This window comes from Solanum lycopersicum, chromosome 4 (assembly GCF_036512215.1).
Source record: "Solanum lycopersicum chromosome 4, SLM_r2.1".
Taxonomy (NCBI): Eukaryota; Viridiplantae; Streptophyta; class Magnoliopsida; order Solanales; family Solanaceae; genus Solanum; species Solanum lycopersicum.
In genome coordinates this window covers 43,552,779-43,563,807 of record NC_090803.1, presented here as the reverse complement: position 1 = coordinate 43,563,807, position 11,029 = coordinate 43,552,779, and the positions used below count along the sequence as shown (strand labels likewise).

At 31.2% G+C, this 11,029-nt stretch overlaps 1 protein-coding gene and 1 non-coding gene across 5 annotated transcripts in view; both read right to left on the bottom strand.

The window, feature by feature from the left end:
* Window positions 1-3,293: 3,293 nt before the first annotated feature.
* On the bottom strand, window positions 3,294-3,366 carry TRNAF-GAA (transfer RNA phenylalanine (anticodon GAA)). The gene has a single exon. It is a non-coding gene; the product is annotated as a tRNA-Phe (tRNA).
* Window positions 3,367-4,925: 1,559 nt separating this feature from the next.
* Window positions 4,926-11,029, bottom strand: part of LOC101255684 (uncharacterized) — a 31,848-nt gene continuing 25,744 nt past the window's right edge. For 3 of the 4 annotated variants that reach the window (XM_004237488.5, XM_010321554.4, XM_010321553.4), the window contains 4 exons: window positions 10,848-10,943; window positions 7,710-7,777; window positions 5,540-5,585; window positions 4,926-5,289 (listed from right to left, as the gene is read on the bottom strand). In XM_004237488.5, coding sequence (XP_004237536.2) covers window positions 5,209-5,289; window positions 5,540-5,585; window positions 7,710-7,777; window positions 10,848-10,943 — 291 coding nt within the window. In that variant the 3' untranslated portion in view covers window positions 4,926-5,208. Of the gene's footprint in view, window positions 5,290-5,539; window positions 5,586-7,709; window positions 7,778-8,048; window positions 8,217-10,847; window positions 10,944-11,029 lie in introns of those variants that run through there. The other variant, XM_069297132.1, reaches the window with a different exon arrangement.

The window sequence follows — 11,029 nt, the reverse complement described above, 5'->3', positions numbered from 1 at the left end:
TCCAGGATTTCTTTGTTCTGTCCCGAGTGATTTACTCATGATACCCATTTATTGGCTATTCCTTTTGGCATGGTGGATCCTTAGCATATTATCCTAATTACCATCGACCAGTCGGTGCTTCCTTTACTTCACAATCATTGCTTTCATGACGCTACGAGAACCTACCTTTAAAAGCTATTCATCGAGAACGAACCTTATCGACAGGTAGTTCATTGATTGGTACTCCATATCCTATAGGTACATCTCCTCTCTATCTACCATGAGGATTAGAGATTCTAGTTATGAGTTGTTGTGGCCTATATACCTCCATTGACTCATCATTATGTGCATACTGGTGTATCACCTACATCTAATGCTATACAAGATGAGACATCTGTTCTAGCACCAAGACAGATGTAATGATTAAGTCGGATAAGTAATTGTAAGTTTGTTTTATCATCTATTTCTTACTTTATTGTACTTATTGGAGCATCTTTAACATTTTTTAAGGGATAATGCACAAGTACCACCTCAATCTATGCCCGAAATCTCAGAGACACACTTATACTATATTAAGGTCCTATTACCCTCCTGAACTTATTTTATTAATCATTTTATACCCCTTTTTGGCCTATGTGACACTATCTTGTGGGTCCAACACTGATTGAAATTTTTTAAGCTAGTGTAACGTAGGCCAAAAAAGGATAGAAATTTACTTATAAAATAAGTTCAGGGAGGTAATAGGACCTTAGTATAGTATAAGTATGTCTCTGGGATTTCAGACATAGGTTGAGGGGGTACTTGTGCATTTTTCCTATTATCAATGAACTATTATGTTAATTATTTGTTTTGCACGTGGCATCCTGCAAAGAATGATGCCCGAGCTTTAAAGGACTCTGTGAGAAGAATTTTTGCATAGGCTTATCACTTTTGGAGTGAGATCCCAAGCAATATACGACATATGATGCTAATGAGTTTAAGGTAAAATATTTTTTTAGTTAAGGTTAATAATTTTAGTTTATTGAATTTTGTAATTATCTAACAATATTCATTTTTTAGACTTGTATACTTGGGAATCGAGGTTTATTACGGTCACTGCAATCACATTTGAGAGGAGGGCATCCACCAGACTGTCTAGCTGGCTAAACAAACTCCAGGATACTGATTAATGTACGAGTTTGATGTTGCTTCATGTTTTTGATGAATTGTGACAACATTGAAACATAGATAAGTTCAAGATGATGTTCCTACAAGCCAAAAGGTTAGAGGCACTCTTAAGGGTGCCTCATTGCACAGTAGAGGTTCAAAGAGCATTGGAACAATTAGAACAGAGATGTTAAGTTTAAATCAAACTTTTAAATAAATAATTAGTTGATTAATATCGTTATAGTATAAATTTCAGGAAAAATAAATGGGGCAAACTCCCTTTGCATCGGAGGTTTTCAAGAAGACTCATGTGAAGAAGATAAAAAAGAGTTAGATCCTAATGTCTTGGTGGAGGAAAGGGCTGAACGAATCGTCAAATGAGAATCTAGATAATTTGGTCCAAATGACACATGAACTGTCAAATTAAATTTGGACAGAAAAAGTGTTAGAGGGGACACATACGAGTAGAGTTTATGGTCGAGGCTCTTGAAATAATTTACGATGACTCTTTTGAAGCTTAGAAGGTATTAGATTGTCACGTCTAGCCGAGACAATTGACATCGTTCAGATCACTACTATGTCGATACAAATAGAAAAACTGACAGCAACACTAAAAGATTCTGAGCAAAAAAAGAGTAGCTGAATAAGAACGTAAGAGTGCGATAGTTCAGAATATCAAAGAACAGGTACTGAACCTTGCTCGTCGACCTACATCTACATCGTCCCCTGCCGAGGGCACTGACGACGACAGTGAGGAGGAGAAGGATTATATAGACTGCACTCCTTCATTATCTTCTATTGCTTTAGTCTATGAACTTTTTAAAAAAAAAATTGAAACAAATTTTGAATGACTTTATAAGTTTTTGTATTGTGATTTACATATTTTTGAAGATTGATTTAAATTTGTTACTTTAAATCATGCGTGGAATGATTATATTATATTTTGTTTGATTGGATCGGTTAAATATGAATTGTTTTGAATTGATCTATATTTGCAGGTGGGCAGCAAAAACTGAAAATTTCTGCTATAAACAAAAATGCAGAAAACGGCAACAGACATGGTGATTTTGTCCGTCGCTTTTTTTGCATTATTTTTTTAAAATAAACCCAACAAAGCACAGATAGGGTCCTTTAGTTCATCATTTTCCTGAGATTTTCAAAATTTAAATTTTCAAAAAAGCAACGGAATGCGTCACTTTTTGGAAATTTAAAAATGAAAATATATATATATATATATATATATATATATATATATATATATATATATAAAGCAACGTTATCCACCGCTTACCAAAAAATATTCTAGAAAAAAATGCAGAAAGTGATAAGAGTCCCTTTCTTTATGAAAAACGTCAACCCAAAAGATGACCAACATGACTACGTCGTTTTTTCGTCGAATTTGATCAAAAAAGCAACACAATCTGTCACTTTTGGCCGTTGTTTTTCGATATTTTTTTAGTAGTGATATTTGTAGAACTTCGTCAATTTATTGAAAGTCTTATTTGGATCTTCACAAAATAAATAATGAAATAAAACTATAATATCCTTATAGTTTTTTCCTCCATTCAAAATGTGAAGAAAAATTGTTCTGCTCCATTCTTGAACAACTAATTACAACTCTGACAATTTTTTGATTCCTTTCTACTTCTTTTTGTGGGTTTTTCCCTTTTGGTCATTTTCAAATTTATTTTAGTGATAAATTTAGTGAAGTGGTTTTATTCGTTCAATGACTTTGCTACATAAATACTTAAAGCTGAGTGATTTTTTTAGATATTAACTCTGCATAAATAGGGGTCAATAGTTTAAAATCGCTCATTTTCAAGGTCATTTGATATAAATTTTCAACGATGGTCTTGAACTTTTGATTTAGCTCACTTATTGAAAGAAATTAAGTTTAACAATTTTGATGTTTGACGACACAATGAATCAACAACATATCAATGTAATCTCATAAATGAAGTTTGAAGAGAGTTGAGTATAAACATATATATCGAATAATGAATGAAAAAGGAATACAGTTAAGAAAATGTCATGTTAAATGAATTAAATCACAAACTATAAAATAAAACTGAATCAATGATAAACATAAAATTAAAATAAAATAAAACTGATTCAAAGGAAAACATAAAATAAAAATAAAATTGAATCAAAGGTTGAAATAAAAAAAATGCGGTGAACGTGGATCGAACACGTGACCTTCAGATCTTCAGTCTGACGCTCTCCCAACTGAGCTATCCCCGCTTGTTATCCATACTTTGTCAACTAATATTATACACTTTATTAATCTCATAAACAACTCTTTTTTCTCCTCAGTATCCATAAGTCATAACAATTCTTTATGTTTGCATCTCTTGTTTCACTTAACGTCAGATTATAGCAAATATATACTAATACTATATGAATTGACCTTATGTCTTGGACGTAAAAAAATAAAATAACACAACATGCAATTAGCTTAGCATACACGAAAAATATTTAGTTCAATGTAACAAACATCCAAACGTAAGAAAAATACTACTTGAGAGCTGTCACATATTACTTCTTTAATCTTTCACATTATTGATTTAGAAAAATTTACATGTAATAACTTCTTTTCTATTCTTTGTTTACGTCTAATACAAGAAGAAGTTAGAGAGTCAACTATCATAACAACGGCTACTTGTAATTATTCTTGATTCTCCTAATTATTTGTATTCGTTTTTATTTCCTTTATTTTTGTCCAGCTATTGCCCTCCAAAATAACAAACTTGTCACTTGGTTTCTTCATAATAATGTACTTTAAATTACTTTCAGCTCTTTAAAAAACTTAATGAAATCATTTTATGATTTACTAGCTCTAGATCAAGAAACACACATTTGAGAATACAAGGGGCTAATATATTTCTCATGATAAATTTATTAAGACATATTTAGGAATGTTTATGGACAATGACATGGAAGAGCAAGGAAAACTAGATGTTACTAACTAGACCATCAAATTGAATATTCTATACTCTGCATGTACATGAACAAAACAACAGAGAAAGTGATAATCACTAATCTTGAATATCCTATACTCAGCATGTACATGAACAAAACAACAGAGAAAGTGATAATTGACTAATCTTTGAAAAACTGTTTAATATTGAGAAGACAGTTATATCAAAGAACAAATATTTAATTAAAAATATGTAGAAGTTAAAATTCATTACGTAGTAAGAATTTACAATCTTACAAGCTCTTGACATATGTGACAATAAAAAATTTCTAATATTCGAATATTAAAAAATATCATTCATAATCTTAATGAAGTCATGGATTACCGTGCTAATATATTAGTGAAAGCCATTTCGGTTGAGTTTTAAACATTTGATTCTTTATTTCTTGAACAATCTTCTGTTTATCAGTGAAATTGTGTTTCTAGATAACGTTCACATGTACAAAAGATAAAGCTATTCACAAATGAATCAATAGAGAAATTCTATATAGTATCAGCTTGAAATTCAGTACTTCTAAGTCTTAGTTGTGCGGACTCTTTCACTTTTGATGCCGTGCCCATGTCAGATTCTCCAAAAATACACTATTTTTGGGAAATCCAACACACACGTTGACATTTTTGAAGAGTTCGAGCTACATAGCTTAAAAGTTGTAGTCACAAATTTCAGTTATCTTAGCTAGGTTGCTAAGCAGGTTGGAGAGAGGACCACTGGTAAACAATAATAAGATCATAACAATGGGAGATGAAACTCCTTAATTATTTTTATACCTTCACTTTCTTAACTTGCTCTAGCAATGGGATTTACAAAAATAACAAAGGACAATTCACATATGGCAATGAAATAAATCAAAATTGGCTTCTTCCGAGTACATGAAGATCTAAGGCATTATCATAATTATTCAACACTGAAAGAATTATTTACCAAAACCTAATCAACTAGCTTTTGTAAGGACAGGAGCTTTTCTTTATTAGAATGACAAAAGTCCCATTTCATAATATCACTATTGCAATTATAAGTAACTGTTTTTGTACTGCTATCAGGTGAATCCTCAAACAGAGGAATGAAGGAGCTTTTCAAATCTATTGTGGTAACAACTATATCAGCTTTACATCTTGAGGTGGTAATACTTGTCAAGGAGCTTCTCGGTGTATTCTCCAAAAGTAAGCGACTCATTGGATTGAATCAACTGATAAATAGAACAGACATCACAGTTAACTAAGGCAAAAAATCAAGAGGGGGGTGGGGGTGGGGATTGAGGACTTTCCAAGGTCATAAGGCTGGTGGACATCATCACAACTATTCATGTGAAGAGATGGAAATTCAACAAAAGTTCTCACAATTAATGGCTTCTCTTTTGAATTACTTGAATTAGAATGTGGCTTCCACTTATCCAAGATATCTGTTATATATACGAAATATACGAGTCAGATGCATACCTCCCGATGAATATGCACCTCTCCTGGAAAAGAAAGCTTTTGGTCCCTATAAAAATCATAAAACAAGCCAAGTATCAGTTATATTTACATGCATAATTGGATTAAGCATGCAAAAGAAATACTTGTAGTAACATAGGTGTTTAGAGTCGAGAAAATCATTACAAATATTAAATAAAAATTGTAAATAATTGTGTTGGCACATAAATTGTTAAAGATTACGCAATTAAGAAGTCCAAGAATCAAGAGGAACTTTCCTCATTTTATGTAGTTTGGAATTATTTACAATGAGTCGTCTATTATTACTTTTTTTATTAACAATGAGCCCTTTATACTCATAAAAAATAATTGAATAAACAAATAACTGAGGTCCTCTTTTATGTTATTACTAATAAGTAATAATAATGAAGATTATTCTTTTTCCTTTCTTCTTTTCGTCTTGTTCCATCTAAAGATTTTATTAGAAGAAAGATTTGTGTATATACATTCCATGAGAAGAGGAACCTATACAAGTTAAACCTAAGTAATTAAGGAGACACCATCAATTAAGATAAAAGGAGATATTGTATTCCTATAATTATGATTCGGTAAGGAAAAATAAAGTTCCCCAAAATCATGCTAATTAATTTAACACAATCAACACAGACATGTCTAACTTGCAAATCGAAGAACTTTTGCTAAGGCCTTTTGTAAGCATCCGCTGGTTGTTTATTGATTGTACAAAAAGCAAAACTCAGGGTGTCACTAGTGATTCTCTTTGATGAAGGTGCCTATCAATTTCTGTATGTTTTGTTCGGTCATGTTAAATAGGATTATGAGCTATACTGATTGGAATTATGTTGTCGTAGCAGAAGGGAAGTCTACATTTTCAGACAATTTTGATTCTTCTGGTACTTTTGTTTCCAAAGAAGTTCATAAATTTCCCAGTTGTCCTAGCATTTGTGGATAGAGCTACCTGGTACCTATTGTTGGTGGCAGGTGGCAGGTATCCCGTGGAATTAGTCGAGGTACACCAAAATTGGCCCGGACACCACGGTCATCAAAGATAAACAATAAAGAAAAGAAGCTCATAAACACCCTGTTCATAGCTCTATAGTCTGCTTACACACTTGATAGTGCGACTACATTGTGCTTCTAACTTCTCCAAAGTAATTAGGTTCCCTCATATGATTGTATAAATCGGATATAGATCTTCTATCATCTAAGGATCCATTCTAATGCGCATCTGTAAAACCTTCAGTCTGGAGGTGACCGACCATGTTTACAGAAAAGTAAAGTTTTACCTAGTGAATTCAACTAACGCAAAAACTGAATGGCAATTTGCACATGAGGATCTCAGGGATCATGCATGACCAACTCACTAAATTCACTGAAAGGCTATGTCTGGTCTAGTGCTAGAGAGACAAATGAGTCTTCCAAACAACCTTGATATCTCTTATTATGAATATGAACTGACCCTTCAACCCCCATCCGTAACTTTTGATTGCTTTCAACAGGTGATTCTGCTAGCTTGCAACCTGTCATACCACTTTCTTTCAAGAAATCTTGAATATACTTCCTTTGAGAAATAATGATTCATCTTTTGATCTAGCAACCCCAATCCCCCAAAATAACGCAACCTTCCGAGATCTTTGACCTCAAATTTTTGTGCTAACAAATTCTTCAATCGGGTCATCTCCTCTTTATTATTTCCTATATATTGCTATGTCATTGACATAAATGATGAGAAAAGTGAGTTGAACGAAAAAATTATCCCCCATAATTTTAATAGGACCCCAAATTAGAAAATAGGATTCACTAGAACTCAAACAAAATTATTTTTGAAACATGCCCCAAAGAAGAACAGTTGAGAGACTTTCAGAAAGCAGATTTTTCGAAAGTGCTTTTTAAATCTTCTTTTCTATTTAAACTACTTCTCTTTCTCCAATGGGACTTCTCAGAATTGAAATTTAGGTGGACAGATGTCTCTTCTCCATTTTGACTTCATTCTACGGTCTAATGCTAGGGAGGACTAGTATAAAAATATTCTACCCCAGGGGAAAGAAATAAACTAGGAATGACTTTGAACTTGATTAGTTTTATGTACAAGTAGCAGGAGATAGAGGGAACCATGGAACACTATGAGCATGAACCAAGACATAAGGTCAGCCATTTTTAATTGAAATTTCCATACCAATCAGGTTGCATGAATAATGCAAATGTTGTGCGATCAACACCAGATGCTGCATCACCCCTTGGTGCCTGTTAAAAAGTATGAACAGATATAAGTTACAACACCAAACATTTCAAGAACTTTTCTTCTTTCGGAAATAAAACCTATAATTTTTCAAGAACTGGAAAACACGAATTACTCTGTCCACCCAAATATAAATACATACAGAACACACAAGCACTTGACTGGCATAATTTGAGTGATAGGCTTCCATGTCTAAGACAAATGAATATTATAGAAAGAAAGCAGCAAGATAGAAGCTTTTTGGTAGAAAAAAAATTGGCTTACAAGTTTTGAGCCTTATACCATGTCTTGAGCAATTGGCCAGATTCACATTATCTGCAATTTTACTGGTCAATTGCTCTCATTCTGGATCTCATAATCTGTTAACTACTTGGGTCGTCTTCTCATGTTTTTGATGTCCACCGAGGCCCCATGTCAGAATTATGGGCTCCAAAGTCATCTTTCCTAGTCAATATTTGTTGATTCCAAAAGAACGGCACTTGTAATATCTGTTTTCTTTTGTTGTAAATATTTCACTGATAAAAAAACCAACTCCTTTGCCTATTATTCAATGGTTAAACTCAAAGAGAAACTAACAAGCATTCTACAGGTGTAAACCACATAATGCATAGCTTCCCAACAAAATTACTTGGTTACATGAGGTAGGCAGAAAGGTTATAGATTGGGGAGTTAAAGATGCTCTTCAATTCCAAGACAGAATTGTAATAGACCGATGAATTTCTGCTGGAAATTAACATTTATCATTGCCAGGACCCTGATCTTCCATGGGAAATTTTACTTATCATCTTTATCCTTATGGTAATAGCCATTCAATGAAGGAGGTCGTACCACATGCTTCAAGTGAAATAATAACTGTAGTATTTTAATGAACTAATTCCTGAGAACGTGCATTGCACGTTTGTCCCATACAATTATTGTATAGAAAATGTTGAAATTAAAAAATTTTAGTTTCACCAATTTGTATTTTATTCGTTAAATAAAATTCATAGTAATCGAATAGTGACCATCAAGCAAAAAATATGGAAAACTAATTAAGATACTATAGCCTCCTAATATGAATACATCTATATGACTTATCCTTAACAATCTCTCATTACGCTCCATATCAGTAAGTACACAAAAATGTAGCTACTTAAAGAAACCATATCAGTAAGAAAAGGATAAAAGAAAGAAAATATTATAAAAGTACATTTATAAACGGATATAGAAGTTATAAATTAGTAATTTCAGCACTAATAAAAATGGTCTTATAACATCGTAATTTCCTCGAAGATTAAATTGAAGTAAAAATTGGTAAAGAATACAAACAGATTAAACATATAAGAACAAATACAATATTCAACCCTTCTTAAGACTTTAATTATCACAATACATATACTAAAAAGAAATACATAAGGAGTAGAGTTCTTGATTATACCTTCTCGTGTAACCAATCAAGATTCAAAAGTCTTAATAATGATCCAAGTGCTTAACTCCTTATGAATGATACATAGCATATAAAATTTAAAATAATTGAAAATCCAAAAAGAGCAAGAAAAAGTTAAATGATTTTCTTGACCACATAGATATGCCCATCACTTGGTCTTCCTAAATACTATTAGTTAAAGTTCATATTTATTACCGAAATTTTTTACAAATATAAAAAACTAAAAAGAAATTCTAAAGGTTGAATAATTGTGGAACACGAAAGCAAATCCACCACATTGAATTGAATGAACTAATGAGTGAGAATGTGTATGCTTTCTGTTGTTTCATTTTAATGAAATAGTATTAATACATAGGTAAATTTACTTTTTAATACCAATAATTAAAGGAGTAGTGTTTAATAAAATACTCAAATGACTATTCAACCTATAAAGGATAATTTGTAATTCAACTTTTAACTTTTTTTTGTTCACAATTTTAGTATATATGTGGTTAATGACAATTACCTGAAAAGAAATTTAGCTTATCAATTAAAAATAAAATAACATAGGAAAAGAGAAGTAAACACAAGAATGAGGAAAATATGACATAATAAGAGTATTATAATTGTTCCACAAAAAATTCAGGTATTTATAAACACTTTAAATAAAAAAGACATCTAAAATGGTAAAGATAAAACTATGATACAAAATATCATTCTAATTAGGATTAGAACAAATATTAATATTTCAAAACAAAAAAAATACCTGAAAATTGCCTAAGGTGAAGAGTTGTTTAAGTTAATTTTCAGATATTCGTGATCTTAGACATGGGTAAGAGGAAAGGTTAATTGTTTTTATTAATAATTCAATACATTTAATTACACTAATTATAGAGAAAGGATAACAAATTTAATCCATTTAACCTCACTAATTATAGAGAAATAGTAAAGAATAAAGGATAAACACTTTAATTATCTAAATTTTTTTTATAAAAACGCTTTACCAAATTTAATCTATTTAATCATAAGTGTTCTTAAGAGAATTAGATAAAGCGTTTCTATATATAAAAATAAAAAAAAAATTCCTAACAACTTTCTATGAAATTACTTCTAATGATTTTCTATGAAATTCTCTTTCAAAGTTTGACTTTACACCTTATTTTTAGTATTTAGTATAATATAATATAATTATTACTTGGTATTTAAATAATAAGTTATTTAATGATATTTTAATTTAGTGTGAAGGTAATATGGTAATTCAACTTTGCATATTGGATACATACATACATACATACATACATACATACATATATATATATATATATATATATATAGAGAGAGAGAGAGAGAGAAACGATGGGATAGAAAATTTAATATCCCAAAGAATTTGAACCATTGTGTCTAGATGCATGAATTTAGATAAAATTTATTATTTAATATTAAATTAATTATATATTAATATTTAATTTAGTTCAAGGATAAAATAAGGGCAGAATGGTAATTCAACATTTAAGTTAGGAGAATGTAGTTGGAAAGTGAGCAAAAAACATGAAGTCTCTATTTCAGTAGCATCTCTCAAACCCAGAAATGAATTTTTCATAAAAGCATATATGTGGCAAGAATAACAAACAGCTCAATACAAAAAATAATTATATTTTCTTAGGACTTACCCGAACACAGTGTGGTGTCGCACAAAGTCGACCACTTGAGAGGATCTCAGTTGTTTCACCTATTTGGTATGCTATTTCATCCACCCCATACTCCACCTAAAATAGGAAATAGTACATGAAGATAGACTATAAACCTTCAATATAAGAAAAATCATGGCAAACTGCCCATACACCTTCAATAT